The sequence below is a fragment of the Molothrus aeneus genome, chromosome 5 (assembly GCF_037042795.1).
Source record: "Molothrus aeneus isolate 106 chromosome 5, BPBGC_Maene_1.0, whole genome shotgun sequence".
Classification (NCBI taxonomy): Eukaryota; Metazoa; Chordata; class Aves; order Passeriformes; family Icteridae; genus Molothrus; species Molothrus aeneus.
Window position 1 is genome coordinate 38,529,994 of NC_089650.1, and position 26,577 is coordinate 38,556,570.

The 26,577-nt window shown below is 36.0% G+C and overlaps 1 protein-coding gene across 2 annotated transcripts in view; it reads right to left on the minus strand.

The window, feature by feature from the left end:
• Positions 1-26,577, minus strand: part of SLC16A7 (solute carrier family 16 member 7) — an 83,138-nt gene that overhangs the window by 25,836 nt on the left and 30,725 nt on the right. For both annotated transcript variants that reach the window (XM_066550231.1, XM_066550230.1), the window contains exon 2: positions 10,558-10,800. In XM_066550231.1, coding sequence (XP_066406328.1) covers positions 10,558-10,771 — 214 coding nt within the window. In that variant the 5' untranslated portion in view covers positions 10,772-10,800. The remainder of the gene's footprint in view (positions 1-10,557; positions 10,801-26,577) is intronic.

Below are 26,577 nucleotides of genomic sequence, written 5' to 3' on the forward strand. Positions count from 1 at the left end.
AGCAGCAGAGGATGCACCTCCATAGACAAGATTTTCTGAAAGTGTACGGGTGGGAAAGTCTAGATCAGGTCTGCTTATATGAACAAGGAGTATTTGAGCTCTGCTTCAAAAGGCAACATGAAGGGGCTTGGTGACCTAGTCCCATCCTCCTGCACTGAAGATAGTATTTGTGTGGCTTTTGAAAAAAGAGGGGTTTTTTACCTTCTGTGAAGAAATAAAACAACCTGCCACTGGCAGAAACCTTATTCTCCATCTAGTAATATAAAGCAGCTTCCTTCTAATGACTGCAATGCATCATAAATTCAAAATAAATTAGTGCCCATTAAAATACAGGCTTTTCATCATTTGTATTACAGATACTGCTGGAGCATCATGCATTTCTGGAGCCACCTTTCCACTAAAGAATTATGTTGACATTCTTCAGCAAGAACATATTAAAATAATCCAATGAAATATACCTACTTCTGCAAAGATTTACCATGTGTGCCTGTGAGGAGAATATTACTGAGGTTTACTGAGGAAAGTAATATTTTCTTCCTACAAGAGGAACTATGTTTCTTTTAGTAAGTTTTAATGCATCTTACTGGAAAGCAATTGGTCAGAACTTTGCCTGATCTAGGCAATGTGTATATCTGAACACCTTGTCAGGTAATTTTTTATAACATCAGGTGAAATAATCTGGAAGAAATTCCATAATACAAATTTGTTCTTGTCTTAACCCCATTTGCCACTTCAGCTCTGGCTCTCTGAGCATAGGGTCAAGTGCTTTGCACTCAGCTTACTGTTTACATTTGAGTAAGTAAATATGAAGAGCTTCTAAATCACAGTGGCAAATGTAACCTTGCACACTCTTTCCACAGGTATAAACTATGGTGCTGTGTAAAAGACAAGAGAATCACTCCCACATATATTATGTGGCATGCTAGTTGATTTTTAAGGAACAATACAGAAAATTCAAAAAGCATTGCATGAACCAACTTTATGCTTTAACATCAATTTTATTCCCAAGCTGAAATAAAAATTTCAAGCCTCAGAATTTTCAGTTAAATTAAAATTCTTCAAAAAATTCACTCTGAAATATTTCTACTGTGTTCTGCCATATAAATAAACAAATTAAAAATATAACTGTGTGGCATTACCAGGAACTAATTCTTCCTCTTAGCTCAAAATAATTACAAACATTTTTTCCAAGGTTATTAGGTATCATATTGCATATCATTACCAAACAGTCTTAGGAAACTTGCAACTCTACAGTTTCTTATTTTAGTATAAGCCAAAAGTGGTGTTTATTACTGTATATGCTTAACACACACTGAACCTCTCTCTGAGAGGAACTGCCACATCTCATTCTGTGAGGTGTAGTCCCCTGAGTGATTGCTCATGTGAGGGGGCTCAAGCCCCTTAGAATCATCTCCAGTGTTGACTACATTCTTTTCCCATGTGAGAATCAAACAATTTCAGGTCACTACCTGGAAATGTTTTGTTACAGAATCTGTTGTTCCAATGAATAATCCTTACAGTCACAGTCCCTGATTCTTGATTTCTCAGAGAACATTGCAGCACCGGAGCTCGATGGAATCCAATAAATTAAAATCCAAGTTAGGAGATTCATACTTGAGGTCAAATTGTACTGTGTCCTTAGATTTTTGTTTTCCATTTATGAAGCAGATATCAGCTTACTAACAAATAGGTCAGAAGTTGTATCCAATGATTACTTCAATAAAGTGAATACCACCAGCTTTGCTCAAATCTTGTAATTCTTCAAAGCTAGTATTCTATATTTTATTTATATTTTATATAGGGGAAAAGATATTAATCATTTATGAATCATGTCTTTCTAAGGTGAATATAAATAAAAATGAGATTTTAATGAATGCCTCTGAAATCATGAAAGTCATTGAAGGTACATTGTAAAGAAATCTTGATGTTGCAAACACACCTAATGATGAACATATTTGCATAAATATATAAACATGTTTATATGTTGACTTATTGACTTTAGGTAGGTGAAAAAAAAAAATTTAACTTTGAACTTTATGAGATCACTAAGGTATTTAAAATGAAGCATTTCTTGCAGGATAAGCATCAATGCTCATATTTGGAATGGAGCCCCAGGCAGTTGTTTTACATGTCTCTGATAAGAGAGTAACATCATCAATGAAGATATTCCTTCTCTCCAGCTTTAAACACTTATGCTCCTTAATCAAATGTTTCATGGTACCCATTCTGGAGTCTTGGTTTCTTATGGATTGTATAGTTCCTCTAAAGACAGTCCTTAAGTTAAATATCGAGAAGTAAAACCTCCTGCACTTTGTTTATTTACTTGCTGCTCTGAAAATTACAAATATTCTGACGAGGCAAGTAATAGCAGACTCATTCACTTTATTATGTACACTTAAAGCTCAGCAATGACACAAAAAGGAGATATTAATTTTGCAAGTTGGGTACATGCCAGTAATTCAAATAATTTAGACCAGCACTGCTCTAGAAGCTTTTCTGAGTGAAATTTTACTTCCAAGGACATAAGATTACTCCACCTCCTAGCAAAGGCTAAATAGGACATTTGCTGCCTTCTCTTGTGCCAGTCCAATCTTGAAAGCTTGTGCAGAGTTCTTGGGAAATCCTGCAAATCTGGAAGCAATATATGTGGGACAGAGAAGCTCATCCTTTTAAAAGAACTACAATTTTTACTCAGGCAAGTTCTGTTCCAGGAAGAGCAAAGGATTCCTCCATAGGAGAGCAGTATGAGTACGGTTTGCAGCATGGCAAAGTTGGTGCTGCCAGCTGATACCGATAAGAGAAGTGTTTGGGGATCTTGTTACAAAGAGACTGAACTGTATTTAACCTTTAAATCATTCACAGAGCATAAGAAAATGTAACAGATCCACCGATTTCTATCAGCTTATAATCAGCCACAGAAGAATGTAAACCTAGACAATTATTAGACAAGCCAGTTGTGTTTTTTTCTTATCTGCTTATGGAAGAAAGGAAATTACAGGTATGAGGAAAGTCATTGCAAGGTAAGAGAAGATTTACAAGCTCAAAGGTACTGCTAAAATTACCAGGTATTTTAATAGGGCTAAAACTAATGCAACTGAGTCAGTGTCACTGGAACTTGGGAGAATTATAACCCATTCAACATACAAGAAGATTAAAGAAGAAATCAAACGTTAAACACAACAAGCTTAAAACCCCTAACAGTGGGTGTGTATCTCAAATAAGAATGTTTTTAAATTTCCAGGTCTCTAGGTAGCAAAATATAATGTATTAGTGCTGGGCAACAATCATGTAGGGCGTCATCAACTCAGATTTGTGGAGAATTTGAACTTTACCTCTAGATTCTTTTAGCACTCGAAAGCCAAAGAAGTCTTTGTATTTGATGTGTTTTGGACTTTTAGCTTCAGGAGGAATGAATTAGAAGTTCCCATCTTTATTGACTGACAACAGAAGATGTCTAGACAACTGGTCAGATATAGGTGCCTTTGCTGAGGAAGATGAAACACATGAATCCTGTTCATATTATCTCCAGCTACTATTGCAAAACAGCTGTAAGGATACCATTACTTTCTTCAAAGTTTTCTAAAAGTTAAACCTCTTAATGGTACGTGTTTCCAAGTATTACGCATAGAAAACCAAACGGGCACACATTCCCATCATCAGTGAGAAACTGTTAAAAGATGTGTTTGAACTATATGAGTAAATCAACATCTTATTTCACAGTAGAGTTCTTGTTTTAGTTACATTCTTTCATTTGGATGTCATGTCATAGTAGATATTCCCCCAGACAAAAATCAGGTAGAACTGCAAATACTTAACTGTTTCTTGACAATGAAAAAATACCTGCCAAGATTTGTGGAAAAGAAAGCTAAGATTTTCTTTGGCTTGTATGCACCAACAAAACATGTATTACCTACTAAAACTGCATTCGTTTGTATTCTTGGAGGTACAGAATTTCAATAGAATATCACTATTAGATTTTAATCTTTTTGACTCCTAAAAAATGCTTCATATAGTTTATACATTTAAACACATTTACCAGGTGGTCTTTGCAAAAATCTTCAAAATTAGTGAATCAATTTAAAGAGTACCTAATATAATGATAAAAAAAATTCTAAACCATCACATTTTTTTATTTCTGCTGTTCCTCTGGCATCACCACAAGCCTGTCACAAAGTGTCTGGCACACTCACCTCTGCTAATGACTGCATAACTACATATCTTGAACCACAGTATGTCTCAGCTGTTGCCATTTGATACTGGCTTAGAATACCTTCTAAACATATCAGTACAACTCTGTTTTCCTTGAATATACTCTTCAAAATAAACAAGGGAATAGTTCTTAGACATTCCAAAACAATGGACCAGTAAAATTCTATAATAAGTTCTTTGTAAAGTGCTGGGTTTACTCTTTCATTTGAAGTGCTGGGTGACTACAATGGTATACACAGACTTTTCCTTCCCTGCAGTTCTTCTCTGGTATCTGCATAAATGTCTCATGATTTCCAGTTGCGCTAGACCATTGTTCCATTACCTTTGAATTACCCAACACACATCACGAACACAGCCATTGTATGATCCACTGAAAAACTATATGGGAACTAATCCAACATTTGCAGTACTCACAAAACAAGCATTCTTTCCTCAAAGTTTTACAAGCTCAATGAACATATCAAAGGCCACAGTTTGTCCCTTGATACCTTTCTTAAACAAACCCAAAGATTTAGCTCCTTAGAAAATGATGCATGTTATTTATTATTGTTAGACTTTGACCTATTAATTTAAACTAAGTGGAAATCAAAAAAGCATCATTTTTGCAGATAAAAAAGCTGTCAATATTTATTTACTTATTGAAATCCCTGTCTGTAAAACCAAATTAAGATCAAGACAAAGTCTTACAAAGGGAGAGTTATTAATTAATGTTCATTATCTAATCCACATTGCCTACTTTTATGTAAATGAGATCTGTTTTAGTAAAAGGCTCGAGTTAATTAAATTTAAGTAACCACAAATATTTCTATAGAATCATGGAATTGTTAAAGTTGGAAAAGACCTCCAAGATCACCAAGTACAATCACTAACCCATCACTGCCATGTTCACCTCTAAAGCATGCCCCAGGTGATCATATGTATCAAACCATGACAAATACCCTATGGCTGGAACATCAAAAGAGGTTCGTAGAAACACAGTGGGAACTCTGTATTATGTAATGTCTTTCTGACAATTACTCAAAATTAACACAAACATACAACAAAAGACAAAAAACTCCTTATTTCTCCCAGTGGAAGCATGTCCTTAGCTTTGAGACCGGCTTCCTAAATGTATCCAGACCCAAGCAAAACCCTTTTTTCATGAAAACTTGACAAAATTGGATCCACAAAAGGCAATGAATATTTAGCAATTAGGTCTTATCTGTTCAGCAAAATGTAACAAGTTGCAGAGTAAAAAACCATCTTGTTCCTGTACATAAGGTGACAAACCTGTGTGAAAATAAAATTTATAAAACCATCTAAAACAGATATGCTTTTGGTTTTTTTTTCACCTTTCTTCCCTTGACCATTTTAGAGTGTTTTCTAAACATCTAGGAAGACATCTCAGTTTAGAACATCTCTGTTTAAAACATGCATTCCTTCTGCAGAACGCTACCCTACAATGTCCAGTTTTACTAAAACTCAAAGCCTTGCAAGAAATACAAGACCTGGCTGTATTACCCTTCACAGGCTTTAGCATTCAGGTCTTGTTTTTTAAGAACTGAACTAATGTATATTTATAATATTTTGTTACTCTTATCTCCATTTGCTAATAAGAGTCAAAATGCTCTGTTCTTGTGAAACCTCATTACGACTCCTTTTCTTTTATCTGTGAGTCTCAAATTAACTTCACATAGATGCTTTTCATATATCTCAGGCTAAATGTGAAGTATTCCCTTATGCCCATGAGGAACTCAGAAAGTTAGTAAGTTCTGCTTTCAAGGGCACTCTAAATGAGGTTATTAAAATGCAACACTTTGCATATTCTGATGGGGAAAAACACTTGCCCCTGACAACAAAGGAGATAGGTCAATTCCAGAAAGCTTCTCAATCTCCATATTGATGGCCACTGAATTCCTTGTGCCTGTATTTGTAAAACCGAAATTAGAAAATGTTATCAGGAAGGAAGAAAAGTGTAGGAACCCAGGTTCTGCCCAAAAGTAAAAATCCATAACCATCTGTTGTTTGTGTTACATGGATTTCACAACTGTCATCTCCACCGTGCATGCCATTTCATCTTCACAGCAATATCACCAAAACACCCACTGAGATAAAATCACAAATATTTTGAACATACCATATGATACGTTATTTTCCAAATTAATAATAGAGAAAGTCAAAATGAGGACTTGTCTATAGGCTACTTTTGTGTTGTCAGATGAAAAATCCTTCAAGGGTTTGCTAGTGTTTGGAAACACGTAACTTCAGACTTGAATAACTTATGCAATACTGAAGAGAAAGGAAGATATTAAGTGCTACATTTTTAAAGAATAAGTGTGTTTTGAAAAATTATAATGGCCACTCCATACACTTATATAGCATCTTTATTCCAAAGCAGTCTAAAAATGTATTTTCAACTATTTACTCAGAAACATTATCCAGAATTTAAATGAAACTTTTATGTTTTCTGAACTTCAGACCAGCAAGACCGCCCCACATTTCACAGCTGGGTATGGCTTGAAGGATTTACCAGCTCAAGCTAATCTTCACAACCCAATGTTACACCCAAAAAGTACTTTTTGAGAAAACAAACAAACAAACAAACAAACAAAAGAAACAAAAACTGCAAACTGAAACTGTCCTTGGAAAAATGATAGAAAAAGAGTTAAGGACCAGCAAGTGAACAAACTGCTTTTTCCCTGAGGAAATCTAAAACTCAAGGTCAGTTCTGTCTGAAATCACCAGACCTGTCACATGGCTTTCATAGCTGCCACTGTGGCTCCTATCAAACCCACACTGAAAGCAATGAAAACATTTTTACTGGAAACAGATCGAGCTCTGATAAGAAGCTCCTTAATCACCTTTGGCTGATAACGCTGCACAAAGTGAGAGGTAAAGTTTTGAAAAAGAGAAGAATGAACTAAGAGAACTTGAGGTCAAACGTATTTGACCTTTTTCTTTAATTCCTTAATTTCTCTGTGTGTTGGAGCAGACATATTACTCTGTAAGTGTATGGATACATATATATTTTATATACATAGGAATACATACATGCACATGCATTTTATACACATATCTGTTCATACACATGCAGGAACACAGATTGTGCTGTCAGGATAACTCAACTAATTCCATTTTATCCCAGCTTCTGTCCTCCAGTAACAAAAGTCTGGTGGTCCCAATCTCAGTCCCTTGGGTGTAGGAATCCATCACAAAACCATCACCCTTAATTTAATGCAATTGACAGTCTCTGCTCAAGAGAGGCAGAAGAAGGAGTTACCATGGAGACTGAATGACTGCTCTTCTCCAGAGGATGCTTTTATCAAGCATGGCCTGAACAGTAGAGCATGTGCAATACTTGTAACCTTAATCACATCACTGGATCTTGCTTTTTGGGATGCCTTTTTAGGAAACTCTAACAGACATCAAAAGGTTGGGGGGGTGAGGGAAGAAGGAAGAGAGAGCTTAAGAAAACAAACAAACCAATCCCCAAAACACAACAGAAAATAGTAAGAAACTGCATATTGTGCCAGATTGAGAGAGAAAATTAGTTTCATATTGATTTGATTTATCAGATTTGTCACCTCTGCCTGGTGCTTTCCTAACAGGGTGAATGCTGTGCTTGACCTATTTGCTGGAATTAACCAGGACTGCAGGAGACCATATGGATTGCCAGATGGTCTGCTATAATTTAATGCCATTTATTCTAAGTATGAAGTAAGTGATAAATATAATTAACATTCTTTTAGCTCCTTACTGGAGCTTTTTACTGAGGCATTGAAAGGTAAGTTAATACCTTGTTGCAGAAACACAGATGCCAGCTAATTACTGCAAGAGGCTGCAGCCTCCAAAGCAAAAAGTGTCTGCACAGAGTCTAACTTATTCACTGACCCCACTGTGATGATTAATAGGTTGAATGTTAAGCTGTAATGAGGATGACAGATCGTAGATGTTTTCAGGTTACCTTCATTAGTAGCATGATGAACAGTGTTCATTGCAGGTGCACATATCACACTTCCTAGTAAACAACGCACCTTGTACTTGTGGCCTGAACGTGTATTTCACATTACAGCACATCAAATGTGAAAGAAGAATCAAATCACCTTTAGACACTAAAAACAATGAAGTGATTTCCTTCAGAAATGTTTTTCCGGATTGCTATTTCATATTCTGCCAGTGATTGTCTAAATGGCCCAGTTATTAGGAAGTGGTCCTAGAGAAGCTTTGGCTTCAAAGAGTGTTTATATCAGGCAGGGTCGTCACTCTCAGCAATTTAAAACCAAGAGTCTGTAACAAGATATCTAAACAACTCTGCTTACTGTTCCTGTGCTGATAATCTTTGTAGTAAATGGGGTAGGTGTCAGCAGAATGAATAGCAAACAATTTTGTAGTTTTTAATGTCAATATAGAAGCGCAGTTAGTAACTGGTAATTAGAACAGTCAAAGAAGTACTAGAGAAAAGGCAGAAATACTTAATCTTTTGTATTTAATGGGAAAAGATGTGCACATTGAACCTCACAGATAAAAACGACCACAGCGAAATGTCCTGGTGAACCTGGGTGAACTTTGACCTGACAGAAATGGCATAAATGAAATGCTACGCAGAGAACACAACATAGCAGCACCTGCACCATAGAGCAAACCTGCTTCACATTGTTAAAGGAGCTCAGGATCAGCAAGTCACAGCGTACAGAAAGCAGAAAAATTATCCAGCTTTTCAACACCTGTTATCTTCCCATACAGATGGGAAGATGGGTTCAACACTTGTTCAGAGGTTTCCACAGTTACAATCCAGAGTGCAAGTACTGATGCACCCTTAAGAAAGTGCTCCATTAGAGGGGACTTGAATGTGAGGAGATATACCCTCTTTCACTCCACTCTTGAATGCTTCAAGTTATTTCTTCACCTGGTGAATTTTGGTGAATTCACTTGACTATTGTCGCTGGCTCTATAAAATCCTTTAAATTTCTCCACCGGCTTGTGAGGAACTCACAATTTTCTATTAGTATATGAATAAAAATAGTATCAAAATATGTCAATAGCATACTTTTGTTGATACAGATACCATTTGTCAAGACATCTTCATAAGGTCTCTGTGACTGACAGAATTTGAAAAAAGATCCATTTTTCCATCCCATCAACTGAGGTGAAAAAGCTAATGCACCAGATTGTAGTCAGACAGGGAATAAGAGGTAGTTGGAGAGAGCAATCCAGATAGCCTGAGCCTCTTAGTAGGCATGCTCCTTACTTCCCTGACTACTAAGTAAGGTAGGGCCATTAATGTGTCAGAGTTTAGGGAGAATGAAATAAGAGATAAAAAAACTACCATGCTGGAAATGACACTTTATTAACCCTTCAATAGATCATTTGCTGGACCTGACAACACTGTACTTTACTGTTACACAAACACCACTTCTGAAAAATACCGGAGCAACACTCTTCAGCGATTAAAGAGTTTCAGTATCAGTATGCTATCAGCACAGTGTTTTCAGTCTCTATGTCTGTACATTCACACATATGTACATATACATAAACACACGTTTGTAAATGTATGCATTTAATTGCTTCATCAGTGCAAATAGTCAGATGATCTACGTGGTTATCTCTTAGCATTAAAAGAAAGGGAAATACCAGATCTGTTGCCTGAATTAACATAATTCACACCTTTGAACTGTCTAAGTGTTTTGCCTAAACAGCAGCTAGCACTCACCAATACTTAAAGGAGAAAAAAATTATGATAAAATGAAGAAACCATGCAGAATTTAACAAGTTAGTCTTTGGAGTTGATAGGCACAAAGCCTGTCAAAGCAGATCTGACACTTAGTTCTTAAACATAGCTTTATACTTTAAAATACTTTTACATCTGTCTTGTTCTTTACTTGCTCACTTGCAAGAAGAAAGGTATCAGAGAATTTATGTTCCCTGTTCAATCCCAAGAATAAGATTGTCTGCCTGTTAGCTGTCATACAGATGGCATGTTTGAAACATCACTCTCAGGACAACTAAGGACCAGATGTAAACACTTGTCTACAGAGGAATACCTGTGCCTCATGAATGAACCCTCATTGCCATAATAATTTTCTGCGATTAAGCTTCATCATTGGATATACTGAGAAATCTCACCAAGTCAGTGGAAACTGACCAAATATACTCCTAGACCCAGAAGAAATTATTTGGGCAATGATTTGTTGGGAAGTTATACTCTTAAAAATTGTGAATTTTTGGAAAGATTGCAAAATATTTTTTTATTCAAATTACTTGAATCTTAGGTAGAGGAACAAAGAAAAGGCCCAAAGGGAAAAAATGCTTTAAGCCCACATGAAAAAAACAACTAAGCAAAGTTATTTACTAATTTCAGGAATGTCTTACCTCCTGCATACATGACAGCAAGCATTATTGATGATATCCAAGCTATCTCACTATATGATGTGTGGAAGATCTCTTGTATTTCTTTGAAGAACACTGTGATGGCTTTGGGGAAGGCATAGGAAAATCCAATGGAGATAAAAGCCCCAAAGACCACAACCCATCCCCAGCCTCCATCAGGAGGTGGGTAATCTGGCGCTCCTGTTGCAGGTGGCATTTTTGGTCTCTGTCTCTTCTCCAATTAGACTGAAAAAAAAGGAAAGAAACAGATTGTCAATTTTTTTTTATTTTTTCCATACCAAACTATGTTATTCAATAGTCATCTGCACAGAACATAAAAAACCCTTGGAGAAAAAGATCAGTTACCATCTTTCATGGGACCACAGAACAAGAGTACCTGATTTTAGAAGCAAAAGCTGTTTTGCAAAAAAACTTGTGGCAAGAATATTTCCAATAGCCTAGTCAATATGTGCCAACTGTTAAAAATCACTCATCTCAGTCACTGAAGTTGTATTTGCAATTAGTCACTTATTGCAAAGTGACTTGTTTGTGTGGGTTAATTTATGTAGCTCTACAATCTACAGAGTGGAAAAGAAACAATTTGAAAAAAGTTACACCTAAATTATAATTAAATGCTATAAATAAGTGTTAGTGAGATTTATTGGTACCGCAGCAAAATCATCATCAACAACAGAGAGGAACAAATTGCGAACATCTGAAAAGGAGAGATCTAAGTAGAGATTTAAAATTCCCTCTGTATCCATAAAATAAATACATAATATTAAAATTCCACTTTTTACTCTTAAGATTTTGATATTTTGATGTTGATATTACTTGCAGGAACAAGGTGGAGCTTGATGGTATTAATTTTGCTGTTTCCACATATTAGAAGACATCAGGAAGCTTTCCACAGTGCTTCTGTAATTTTGAATTGATCTTAAGAGCTGCCACTAGAATGATAGTTTACAGAGGTTCTAAGAGGTGTAGCCAACACATTCAGGCAGCTCAAATCCACACAAAACTTCTGAGGCCTGAAATAAATTTCATATTGCTAATATCATCCTGATATCTAAAACGTTACTTTTTTACATTCTGCATTAACTTTTTTAGAAAATATGTAGTGGTCAAAATCCATTTTTTATTTCTGAGATTTTTTTCCACTAACAAATCCTGTTATTATTAAACACTGAACTGGAGTTTTTTTTCAGCCTACACATACAGTATGAACTGCAAATTCTTCTTTCCTCCCCGTTTCTTTCTTGGGCATTTAGGCAACTTATTACTCTTGATTGGTCTCCTGCCATACTAGTATTCAAAACTGTTGACGATAACAGTGAGTAGGTTGCTGTTATGCTTATGATTACCAGCAAGCCTCTCCATGATTTCTTCTGTGCCACTTACAGCATATTCCAATTTCTCACAGTAAACTGCATTAGCAGTGGGAGTGAGATGATTACTTTAACAAAAACGAAAAAAACCCAACTGTGTCAGCTTATACTTACCTCTTGGGATAGTGCCTGGAGTACTTTTAGGGTAAATGCCATGTAGCACTGCATGCAATATATGCCACAAAACAAGCAAAATATTGTTTTTAAGATTACCTATTACTAGGCTAGCCCTGTGATAGAAACCCAGTGTACTTTTGATTCTCCAGTTCACTGAAGCTGACTGTAGACATCAGCTACAATCTCATATAGCTGGCACACCACTGGGGAAAGCTAAATCAATGACTAAAACATCAGGTTTTTAGGCAAAATTTTAAAAGCCCAGGTAGTTTGGCTTCTGCACCATATAACTGAGATTTCCTGCTGGCAGCAGTAGATACCTCTTGCTCTGTACACAGAGCATATAAATCTATTTATATGCATGTCCACAAAGAACCTCTGGTATGTACTTTGTTTCTGCTTACCCCAATCTCAGTTTAATGTTAGCTCACTGAGAAAGCTCAGAGAGGAAAACCTGGGCCTGTCACTAGAACAAGTTGGACAAACAGAAACAATTCTGGTTGCTGAGACTTAACTTTTTGAACACTGTTAAACACTACTTTCTTCTTGCTAATAAAGATCCATTAGAAGGAAGAGTATCTCAGAAAGCCCACTGTAACTTAGAGCACAAATAAAAATGATCAACTGCCTCTTCAAGAGCAGAAAAACTCAAATTTGCCATAAAAAAGTAGAGTTAAGTGGAAGTAAAGAACAAGAGTTTGCCATCTATCCCAGAAAAACTGTTGTTCTGCTCATCTGAGAAAACTTTTGGTTGTTTAATGAAAAAAGGTTAACTATTGTTTTCTTACACTTCAAAGGCTTGAGCATATTTGTTTTCATATTTAATATTCACATGACAACACTTCTATCGCTATTATGAATTTTTGGGATGGCAAACAACATCAACACATTGCTCTTCATAAAAATGGAAAGGGCTTATCAATTTACTGAGGAAGCACTCCTTTTCCTAAAAATTATACAAAAGCACTTTGAAAAATCACAGCCACCACATTAGCTAAAAGAATGCTGAAGTTTCCTGAATGTCACTAATAGTTTGGAGAGATCCCACTATATCCACCCCTTTAGGATAGAAGAACAGGCTCTGACAGTTCAGTGCTTTCCTCCCTTTAAGAACTTCACAGTAAATTACAGGAGCATTAAGGAGACAAGCAAAGGGGCATTGGCTGCTCCTGTGCCTTAGCCTAGAGGCAAACTGGTGCAAAGGCCACTGCATGGTCCTGCCTGCCAACCTACAGTGGGCATCATGCTGTCACAAAGAAGAGCCTGGATCATAGTATCTCACACCTCCTGTTTATTCCACAAAGTAGAGCTAAGAATAGCTTCCCTGATATTCCTTTATGATCATCATGGCCAATATTAGCTCCAGTCAATGAAAGGGGAAGAGGAAAAAAATAACATATACATGTTTGTACCAAGGTGAAAATAAGTGTTCATTTTCTCACAAACATTAAATTCAACATCTCACACATGCTCAGGACCTAAAGTGGTATTCTCCTGTAAAATCTGCATTTAATGTCCTGCTGCAATTCCTGAAACTGAATCCCTCCTAAAGAAGTCTAACCCATTAATATACCCAGCTCTAACCTAAGCCTAACTAGTAATATTTGAGTAATATAGGTAGTATTATGACAAGTGCAAAATCCATCAGCAACCAAAAAACCGCAGGATTTTACATTAGTAGACACAAATGTTGATAAAGGAAGAAGCAAAAGATGGAGGAATGAAGCAGTGATAATCAAAATGCCTTTTCAGAAACTCCGATAGGTTATTACAGGCTGTGAAGAATAAAAAGAAATATGGCAGAAATCCTAAAAACAAGCATGCGTGATGATGTTCACGTGAAGGACACAGTACCAGACCAAAATAAGAAAAAAAAAGAAACAGAACTCGAGTAAATAAAGATCACCACCAGTGTTCTTAGTCAGTCATATGAATTCTGTCATGTGCTTAAAGCTAGCAAGAGAGTATTGCTGGTACCTATGCCTTTATAGGCAAGCAGTGGGCAAGGAACACGGCCTGCACCCTCCCAGGGAAACAGCAGGGGAATAGTGACTGGAGTGGGTCCTGAGTGAAGCCATCAATCTCACTTCTCGCTGTCAAATACACAGAGATTCCTCAGCCTTTACATATCCTGAGTCAGATGTGCACAAGGATTTTCTCCTAAGCTCCTTCTAGCTCCCCGTATAAATCCCATCTATGTAAGCACTGAACAAGAATGCAGTTTACTGTGATAGGAGCTGCATGCGTCTGCTGCCAAATAGTAGGAGAGAAACAAGAGGACACTTTTATAACATATGATAAGCAACATTTTTATTGAAATTTTCATCACATTTGAACTTAATTAGGCATATGAGAACTAGTGAATAAAAGAGAGAAAGAAGAAAAAGGAAGGAGGAGGAAGGGGAAAAGGATAGATGTGAAAGGAAGGAAAAAGGGAGAAAGAAAAAAGGAAAAAAGTAGCAAGCAAGCAAGGTCAAACTAAGAGCAAATGCTACAAACAAATAATGTATCTTGATACCATGCATTGTAGACTTCAGTTGCAATCAACCTGTTCAAAGTGCTCATGTGCCTACCAATGCTTCATTAATATTCTGCAGTTGCCAGCTGCCAGAATCAGCTATCAATATAACAGCTTGTCAAAGACCCTTCTGAGAAGGGTTTATATTGTTCTCTTGTTTACTAAGACTCTGATTTTACTGGGAGTTTTAGTTTTGTTTTTCTGCAAAGTTAGAGTAACTGTTTGTTTTACTGCTTGCATTTTGTCTGCCTTGTCCTTAATGTGCCCCATCACCACTTTACTCAGCAGCCACATGTCCCAGAGTATAAGAACTGGCATGTGAAAAATCTGTCCCCAGCTGCTGTTAGGATAGTAGAAATACTTCACATTTGTGTACTGCCCTCCAGTTCCAGACAGTAAGCCAAGAATTGCAAAAAGCTTTGCAAACTTGAGCAAAATCAGTCTTATAACATCCCTGTGAGGTGACTGAGAAATATAATCCACTTTAAGTTGTGGAAACAAATATGATAACAGACTGACTGACCTAAGAGTGACCTAAGTCTCATGTCTAAGATCAGTGTCAGAGCTAGCATATAGACTAATGCCCAAATAAGATGTGAGTTATGACTGAGATTTTTAAATATGTGTGCATTTTAGAATCTCATTACGTAGCCAATGCAGATTATTTGCACTGCTTAATGCTACACAGGAGCACAGGTGGGGTAGAATGTTTGCTTTATAGGTTTGAATAGTCTGTTGCTCCAACTTACCCTTAACACATGTTAATTACACTGCTGTATTTGAAATAAATTACTTAGAAGCATAGAAGCATTACATAGAAGCATTAGAACATAGGGAGTTAAGAATTATACTCTTATCAAAGATCCTTGCTTAAATGCTGTAAGATTTTCCATTTTCATTAACCCCTCTTTAATGAATTCTAAGCAGGATGGCAGAATAGCAGGTACCATCTCATCAAATGGCATTGCCTCACGAACTTCTATGAGTTATTGTCACAATCTTGGGAACAATTTTGAGCCTTTGAAAAAAAATGTATCTTGTTAGTTTTGTGAGAAGGCTTTGCTCCTACTTGCGAGGTTGTTTTTTGGTTTATTTTTCTGAAGAAAGGGAAGATGTGCAAAGACTGTAAGGTAGCAACAAAGTCTGTTCTCTGCTTTTAGTTCTAACTACTCAGATCTGGAGGCAAAGTAGCTCCTAAGGAGCTCTGGTACCTAGCCTTAAAGAACAGGTTAATTATCCTGAAATGGGAAAATAGTCTCCTTTTTGTCTGTGTTCAGAGACTTAAGGGGTATGTGATAAATAAAACCCAGGTAGATGAAAGAAGCACTCATAGTCGGAACTCACTGCCTTTTTTCCACTAGGGCTTAATCTTCAGGACAAATATACCCTGTGTGAGACCAAGACTACTAAATTGTGCCCAGGCTAGACAGCATTTCAGAAAGATGTTGGGTTTTGTAAAGTTTCTCCTACAGGCTTGAATGTAACGGTCATGTCTGTAAATGCTTTCCAGACTTCTATGTGACAATAAAATAACTCACATATAATATATTACATTAAATTGTACTTACAGGCCTAACATTAGAGTTTGCTACTCTTACTAAAAGTCTAAGCAAAAATAACCCCAAAATCACCATTGTTACTTAAGCCTATTTTACTTCGTTCTTAAAAATATATCTACAGGTATTTTAAGTCTAAATCACTAGCTTATTGAGAAACAAAACATTTTGCTTTTTCTTGAAGAGCAGATGAAGGAACTAGTTCTAAATATCTGTATCCATGAAACAAATATGTAAATATTTGCAGTTCAGAATCAGTATTGTTGTGTACTTGTCATCCCACTAAATCAATAAGAAAACAAGTGCTTGAAGCAGTGTGGGAACATGAGAGCCCCTCACACATCTAAGGCAAACATGCCTTGATATGCAAATCATTGTGCCAACTGTCTAGGAGGTTGGCAGAGGCAGGCTCCATGGAGGGAAGCAGAAAAGAGGGGAAAAGCTCATGCTGTAAGATAAAATTAAATGAAAAATCCCCATAACTTTCTTTCTTTTTAGGGTCTAGCATTTCAATGGACTGATTCTTAGGAACAGCATCAACTGAGCTGATGACTGGAGTTACAGCAAAAACTGTTTGCTGATCTATACTAGGATAATCACAGATCTGAGCTCCCAATGGCTGTGAGAATATTCACAGAATATGCTGAGTTGGAAAGGATCATCAAGTCCAACTCTTACCTCTGCACGAGACACCCCAAGAGTCACACCATGCACCTGAGATTTTTGTGCAAATACTACTTGAACTCTGTCAGGCTGGTGTTGTGACCACTTCCCTGGGGAGCCTGTTCCAGTGCCCAGCCACTTTCCATGTGAAGAACCATTTTCTAATATTCAACCTAAACTTCCCCTGACACAACTTCAGGCCCTTCCCTCTGTCTGTCACTGGTCACCACAGAGAAGAGATCAGTGTCTGCCCCTCCTCTTCCTCACGAGGAAGTTGTAGAGCACAAAGGTCCCTCCTCGGTCTCCTCTTCTCCAGGCTGGACAGAGACCTTGGCCACTCCTCACACATCATCCCCTCAAAGCCCTTCACCATCTTTGTTACCTTCCTCTGGACACTCTCTAATAGCTTAATGTCTCTTTTATATTGTGGTGACCAAAATTGCACACAATAATCAAGCTGAAGCCACACCATTGCAGAGTGTATTTGAAGGTATTATTCAGTTTGACCAAGAAGAATTCCTTTCTTCCTTTTAGAAGACTCAAAATAGGATTACTGACACAGAAGTGAGTCCTGAAAGATACTACCCTATAAAAAGCAAAAACATATAAATTACGCTGTTAGTATAAATAAAATTCCATTTGCTCTACAGCCAAAAGTTATTACTAAGTCAGTAACTGAAGTGAGGTTTTTTACAGTACTGGAACCTACATCTGGGAAAATTATATTGTAAGTATACTGGAGTTATTACATCATTGAAATCAGATTTGGAGCATTGCTGAGTCAGTAGTGAGATGACTAACATAAACTTTCAAAACTAATATTAATGCAGTATTTATAATTAATCTGATTTTTCTTGCTGGGTTTGTTTTTTTAGTTGTTTTTTATTTTAAACTTCATATTTTGTACTACTACATTCTCCTGGGAATCCATTATCTGCATTCACAGTCACAGTCATGAGTTGGACTTCTATTCATCATCTCTTGTGTTACTACATTTTTCCACTGTTTTTAAGGGAAACCTATAGGACTGGCTTACTCTGGATGACTAAACATGTACATAGCTAGAGTTAAGTGAAATGAATTCCAACCAAAGTCATTGCAATTCTGTTTTAATTACTTCAAAAAGACAGTCAATAGAATAGCTAACCTAAAGAGGTTGTCACTCCGCCCAAATTGAAGTGCACTGAAATGAACTGTTGATGGCTAAATTGAAAATGCCAGTGATCCAGTCTGAAGAATTAATCAGATTTAACAATAAGTTGACTGAAGTTGATGAAAAATTCTGCAGACCTGAAAAAAACAAACCACCAAACTAATCAACTTTTCAAAAAAATCCAAACCAAAATTTTCTTCTGCCATTAAATAACTAGTTTTAATAAGCTCAGCTAAACCCTTTATAAGTCAAAGTCTTAGCTCCCTACACTGCAAGAGTATTGATAAACTTATTAATTAATTTCTAACCACTCTTAACTTCTAGTGCTTCTCCCTCATATTTAAGTATGGTGGTTACCAGGCTTGACAACTTACAGATGCTTGATATTTTAACTCTTTTTAGACCAATATTGAACAATATTGGTAACATTAGCCTTTCAACTACGTCAGCACACTCATCTTCTCTAAAACTCACACTGAATAAATGTTTTAAAAATAAGACTTCCCAGAATAACAGAAGTCATGTAAATTTGGAGCTATTTGTTTGATATGTATTTGAAGAATTCTGATGTTTGGAAGGATGGAGTTATAAATTCATGCAATTGTAATATTTTATAAATGGAAGAACTAAGGTTTTAAGTCAGTGTTAATGGAATTATCTGCACAGCTGTTGATCATTGCTTGAAAAATAAATAGCATAATCTTTCTAAAGCGGCAGATTTTCCATTATCAGTAATAATGGATATTCATTTTAATACCATTCTTTCAATACTAAGCTGCAGTAAAAAATATCAATCATGGGAAAAGCTAGCCTGTTCTTAGGCTGCACCACTAGTTAATATTTTCAAAATCTAAATTTTTATCTTTTTACGTAAACATGTTATTTGGAAGTGGCAATATTGAATTCATTTATTGCTGAAGATAATGCTCACATTCATCTATGAGCTGAATATTTGGCATTAGGAAGATGCAATAGATTCCAATTAAAATTCTGCTGATACTAAATTTTGTAAACTTTATAAAAGATACTCTGGGCTCTTGCGATCAGAATCCAACCCTGGGCTGTCTTCTCTGCTCCAGTATTATGGCCCAGTGTATTTTTTATGTATGTCCTATCACTCGTTTAAATCCCAGCCCAAAAGAATCATCTCTCACATACTGGGAAAATATTTTTCTTCTATCCTCGCGCAACACATGACTCCCATGGGTGGAAATAGTTACTAATGTTTAAGTCTCAGTGACAACTACTTAGATTATGTAATAGGAAGTAAACTGATCTGGATTCTGTTCCTGAGAGCATATGACAGGGAATATATAGCAGGCCAAGGCTGGAAACAACTCCGGACTGCAGAAGTTTATACAGGATTCACATTTCATTTATTCCTGCCAATGTGGAAACTGTTACCAGTTTAAGATATTTTTCTCTATTACTAATAAAATCGACAAATTTAGGAATGCTTCTGATGACATAGTCTTTTAGAAATGTGAACTAGGAAAGATAATGAATTATAAATCACTTTTTAGCAAAGCTACAGTTATCTTATATATTTATAGAGATATAAGTAAATAAGGCAAGAAGGAAAAGGGCAGAGCTATTAAAACTTACAATGAGGAAAAGACCTTTTAAAAGAAATTACCTGGGGACCACTGCATGTTGAAAAAAACAGCAAAACTTCTGCAATTCTGGGTATCCAGTATGAAAACCTCCCCAGATCTTAGGTAATAAGGAAGAAGCTGTTTAGTTAATATAGATTTTAAAAGTTGTGTGAGAGTAGAGGAAGTAAGCCATCTATTTGTCTGAAATAAAACTAAAAACATATAGATAATTGAAACTGCAAAATCCAATTGATTCAACTCTTCCTTTAAAAGCTTGATGTGTGAGCTCTTTCTGCCAGCAAGAGTTAAAATGTGAGCCACTGATTTAAAACACACTATAGCCAAAACGTAAATTAATCCAAAAGTCATTCTGGAATTACTAAAACATATTAGGTTACATATTAGGTTAGAGAACAGAAAGAGAGAAAGAGGGAAAGAAGAAACGAGAGAGAGAGAGAGAGAGAGAGAGAGGAAGGGAGGAAGAACAGGAGAGAGAGAGAGAGAGAAAGAAAGAGAGAAAGAAAGAATGATTTTTCCCACTTATAGAATTAAGAAGAGATTAAACTTTTTATGCATTTAAAAAAAAGAAGTTTTAGAACTAAATCAATGTGACTTTGCAAAACAAAGAGGAAGAATTTCAGAATGTCAACATTATTCTCACAGAGACAACTAAACAAAAGTTTTTTTCAAGTCAGAGGCACTAATTTTCATTAATTTTCATCTCATGACCAGTGATAGCCATGGCTCCGAAAAAGCAAAATTTGACAGCAAGTTATGCTCCCCTCTCCAACAGTTTCCAATTCCTGGCAAACACATAATCACACAGTATCATGTCAGGTATACTGACATGGTGCTTATGCTTGGGACCAACCAGGGGCCATCCCTGAAGATGCACTTGCCATTTCTTAAGTGCAGAAATCAGATGCTAATAGCACCTTGAGGACTGTGCAGGGGACTTTAACTTCTCTAACCACCTACCATTACAGCTATGTCCAGCCCACTCAACTTTCTGTCTTTCTTATGCTGATATTTATGCTAGTAAGAGATCATAAAAGAAAGTCTATTCATATTAAATAACCCACAACTTTGAGCAAACAGCTAAACAAATGGGGAGGCATACTTTTATATGGGACAGTGCAGTACTACACAGACACGCTTGCTATCTCTTGATGACTAAACATGGCTAGTAGGAACAGAAGAGCTGTGTTAGCTCAGAATCCCATTGAAGGAACTTAGCTCTGCTTGAGTATCATGGCATGGTGCTATATAAAATAAGTACACGTATGATGTTTATTTGTCCAGTCTGGAACATAATGATAAAAAATTCATTTGAAGTATGCACCAAAACTAACATAATTTAGGCAGTGGCAATGCTCTAACATAAATAAATACAGGGAAAGAAGAATTTGTGATTGTATTTGATTTCCATGGGAAGGAAGAGGATGTTTAATTACAAACTTACTATGTACTTTGTCCAAGTGTTAATGAGATGACCTGCTGGTGTATATACAAAACAACTTTAAAGACCAAGATGGTTTAATCAAATTCTGACACGTACTCCTCCATCCATTGTAAGAAATTGAGCATGGGGAGATCAAAAAACCTCTCTTGATTATTACAGAGGACACTTTTTCCTAACACAGAAAGTACACAACATCCAAAGTGTACAACATAATGCTGTACCTCTTAGACAACAGTTCTATAATGCGACAGCAAAAACAATCTTCAATCAATTTCCGGCAAACTTTAGAACTTATCAACGGTTTTATGTAAATCTTATTGTTTATACATTATCACTTGTAACTTTTTTACTCTGCCACTTACTAAGCCCTCATAGAATACCCAGAATATACGCATGAAGCCCATGGTTCTGCTCTGGCACAGTGGCACTGAAATGTTTCGTGCTTTGTCAATACACTCAAGGAGACGACCAACCAGTGAAGGATTTGTGAGAACTGCTAGACCTTCCTGAAAACCCTCCCATCTCATGCTGACCTCAAGAATTTCTGAAGAATCTAGAAACCAAATTTTTCCCATTTTTTGGTCCTATTTTCATTTTTGAGTCTCTATTTAATCCCAGCACTATGGATTTAAGTTAATATCATCTATTTTCCATTTCATTTATGATGAGGAAAAAAAGCCTTCTGGAACATAAGCCTTTTTATCAGAACTTACCACCTATCTCAGTCTGGTATGAATGTGCTCCTTTCAAATGTTAAGGCGAGAGGAACTCTTTTTCTTACTAAGGACAATCCATAGGTCACTGCCTGGGTTGCAGACCCAAAAGGTAGACCTGAAAACTGAAGCCCTGAAGTACCACAGCCTGTTAGTTATGGGATAGGAACATGCTCATGTATTAGCTGTGTTTTAGCTGGCAAATGTCTCATGTCGCTTGACAGAGAATATGGGGTAGCACTGCTTCATTGCCCAAAAGCAACCTGAAAAATCCACTACAAGATTCATTTTTGTTGAGTTATGCTGGACTCTTAACTGTGAAGCTTTTCCCACATACCAAAGTGCTTTGCTCTCCATAACCCCTCTTTGCCAAAGCCATACTTAAGTAAACAGACTCACAAGCATCAGCTCTTAAATTTCTGCATCAACACAAGAAAAGCTTTGCGCTTCCGATTATTTTTCTGCAAACTGAGATAACATAATACTCCTTATTATTGAGAATCTAGAACAATAGAATTCAGACCCTCAAAATTTGACTATAATAGCTACATAGAAACTGTAGTAGAATTTACAAAAATATATAGCAAATGAGACAAGAAATATAAAGATCTCTGTGACATTTGCATCCTTGCAATTAGCAAAAGGGCACAAGAAAAATATTCACAGAAGGGACTAGTTAAGTCATATTTACCAGGAAGCTTAATAAATCAAGACTAAACTATATCCAGTGTAGGGCAACAAGCACATCAATCTAAGAAATGAGTCTGTTGTCCCTTTCAGGACAGACATTTAATCAGTTCAGGGGCAAAACACTGAGTTGTATTTTTCCTTGTAAAAAGCAGATACATATACACATTTGGTTGTTCATGAACTCTGCTGAAGGCCCATGTACTCATAGGAGTTTAGACAAACTTTCTATATACAAAATTGTTTGCAACACATGTACAGCACACTCCATACACCTATTCATTTTGTCTTGATAACAAGACAAAAAAGTGGTAGTGGAGTTGTGTAAATCTCAAGGTTTTTCCTTGAAAAGCAATACAATGCTGGGATTCAGAGCCTGAGCATTACAGTCCCCTGAAGGCCACTTCCAGTCTTCAAGGCAGTAATATTCTTCCTTGTGTACAAAACAGCTCTGGAGTTCATGTGTTTTTTCTAAAGCCCTTAAAGACATTTGAATTATTTTCACTGAAGTCTTAAACTATTATCTACCTATGCATAGGTATGCATAGACTATGCATACACTTCCTATATGTAACCTTTCACATACAGCCCAACTGACTTCAAAGAGGAGTGAATGGATTTGAACTCCATTCATGTTTTATTTAGCTAGATCCTTTCCCAGTCAATAGCTGCAGATGAAACAGCCACCACCTCCTGGGACGACTGGGTTTAATTATGATTTTGTTCCTCTGCAGATTCTTCTCCAAACACGCTTTTCAATATTTCTCTTACTTCTCAAAATATTACTAGATACACTGTGAAGTGTTCCTGAGGGGAAGTTGTTCTTGTAATCTGATTCAAGCATAAAATCTATTTTCTATTCAATCCTAGCATTATAATTTCAGTTTCATTATATTTTGCAATTTGAACATTAAACATGGAATTTGGGTTTGTCCTTTTTCTTTACTTCCCTTGAAGCTAAGCACTGTGAGATTCATCACTCAACAAAATGTTTATATGAAAAAAGAAACACTGATTAAAACAAACTCTGCTCTAATGGGCTCCAAATAAATCTGTATGGCTTTTATGTCTAGAAGAAGCATGGGTTGTTTCTTTCCTTTGTCCCTAGGAAAACTGACTGATTCAAAAATCATGTCTGTAGAATGCCACATGCATTTATTGCACCCTTTACATGATGAAAGAAGCATATGATGGAAAAACATATTTGAGTTGGGGGTTTGTGCCTGTATATATCAGGAAATGCTAGTACCTATGGAAATGATAGTACCTATGGAATGACATTTCAATGCACAGAGCTTTTTATTTGGCCTTTGTAGGAAAAAGTATGACTGGCCCCTGCATAATAAAGATGACTGTTAAAGATGCAGCACTGATAAATCTTGAATTTTTAGGAAGAAGGACAGTAATAGAATATACAGATTGCCAGAGCAAGTATCAGAGAGGAAAAAGATGAAGAGTGTTGTTTTCATCTTCAAAATGTGAATAAAGCTATAACTCCTCTGCAAAACAAAACAGGATTTTGAGGTGGGAGCACATGAAACGTTATCTGGCTCTGGCTATTTGAGTATTTCAATTGGCTCTGCCCTCTATCTGTTCTGCATCAGACCCAAACCTGCTGTGTAGGGTTAGCTGAAGTCTTGAATACATTTCCAGTTCATATACATTAACAAAGTAGCTATTATTAGTACCCATGAGAGCTGGGAATATTTTAAATGGTACAATAACATAAAGTACTCTTTAATTTCCACCAATCAAAAGAAAAGCATACCCTTTTTTAGCAGCATCCCTAAATAAGACTTTTTCATATGCCAGTTCATATGTTTTATATGCCAGTTCAGTTTCGTTAAAAGGAAAAAAAATAGAAATGCAAAGATGATGCACAAATCTGAATGTAAGTGAATAAAATGTTTTCTAATACAGACTTCTTCATTCACATTTCTAGAAAAGACAGAGTGGGGATTCCATCAGTACAATAACAGAGCAGAAAAGCAATAACATGTAATGCAAAAATCTGATTTTGAATGATGGCAAACTTTTAAATATTTTTGATACTTTTTACACCCCACATTTGAACATGTAGGTAAGTGTTGGTTTATGGATGTTTATGTATCTACCTCCTGCAAAATAAAGCATGAGCACTCACTGAAGTTTAAAAACAAAAAGCTCCCTTGAACTTCATTCGGATTTGACAATTAATTCTGATCTGGAAGGCTGTCCCACATAAACAAAGATAAAACCTTTTTAAAACAGAAAGGTACTCTAATAATTTAATTGTTCTTAGATATAAAATTAATAGATTGAAATTTTGCACTTAGAATATTTATAATCTTATACTGAATTTGTACTATTGGAAAAGCCAAACACAGAGCTACAAGACAGTTCTTAAAAAGAATACTTGACCAAAACTGTGACCAGAAGCACTGAAAGGAAACATCAATACAAACCAAACAAACAACAGTCTTGTCATATAAAGTTCAATGCCTTCTGTGATTCAGGAAAAAATACATAATACAAAGCAGCTCCTTTGAGGCACGTAGGACAAAAAACACATGTAAAGCTTAAGCAATACTTTAGTAGATTTAAGGCTAAGATTAAGACTGAGTGATTACTCATTACTTAGTGCTAAGCAGATGTATTTCAGACCAGTGGCAGAATGATCTAATGTAAATTTTTCTTTATGAATGCTCCAGTTCATCCTAATTTCTTAAAATATCAAGAAAAAATATCCAGGAAGAATATACTACATCTTTCTGCATTTTTCATTGCTATGGGTTACTTCTAAGTAAGTTTTGGAAAAGCCCATTTTCTGAGCCTTGAGTCACTCATATTCACCATCTGCAACACTTTTATATCATTCACTAAAATTCACTGTATTTTGGCTTTTGCATGAAGTATGTGTCCAAAGTTCATTGGAAAATATGTTAATGCAGACACAGTGGAATTATTTGGTGGCTTGTTTATTTGGTGATTATAATAAAAACATATTTACAAGTTAACACAGTTTGAAAGAAATCTTTACAAACAGTATCTTCCTCTAAAAACCTAAGAGAGAAAAACAGGACAATATCCTCTGTCAATGATGATTATATAGTATCAAAAAATCACTCAAAATTGTGAAAATTACTTAGCCATAGTAAGGATGTTGACATAGGCTAAAAAAAAAGGTTGTACTTAGGCTTCCCTCATAATCACAAAAGGAAAAAAATAATTTACCATTACATAGTTCACATTCCCAATAAATGTAAAAGTCTTTATGATTAACCTATGCACACCTACACCTTACTTCAATAATTTTTTTGTCTGTTAACAAAGTGGTGGTTTATTAACTTTAATATATCCTACATACCTGCTCTGATGTGAAATAATGTGCTGTCACCCTGCCATGTGCTGCCAAATAACTACAAAATCATTGGTAATTGCCAATAAAGCATTTGAAATGAAGTGCTTATTTAAGAGAAACAAAGATGGCTCTAAGGCATATTTGCATCATGGAACTGACTTAAAATGGCTCCCTAACAATTCCAGATGGAGTCTTTATCCCTATCAATCACAAAGAAAAGATCTACTTTATTAACAAAGCATTATCCAAAATAGAATTATTATCTCCATTCCAGGATATTACACTTCACAGAAGAATGTACAGGTAAATATAATTTAATATAATATTTGGTCGTAGATTTTTGTTTTATCTGGATATCAATGCTGAGGAGCTGAAAGTGAAAAATATGCAGCCCTTCCGAATTACAATGTTTATTTTATAAACAGCCTAATGTACCCAGGACAGGACACACAGAGCAGAGAGATGTACTAAGTCTTTGAACGTGTATGTCAGTTCTTTCTTTTTGTAACATATTTCCACTCCAGTATGAGTTGATTGGTTTGTACCAAGTTGATTGACACATTTAATTCCTCCTTTTTTAAAAATTCTTGCTTTTTTATGGATTCCACTGTATTTATTCTTTTATCTTAATGATTAATTTTTCATTATCTGTACTTGTGAGTGTACCAATAATATTAAGTACATACCTGAAAACATTTAATTATATGCCTGACTTATAAGCACAATCTTCCAATCAAGGCAATTACTTGGGTTTCTGGTGACCTGGACCCATTCTCTCAGACTGCATCAAAATTTTCTTGTATTTTTAGGCAAGACTTTAATCTCTCAATT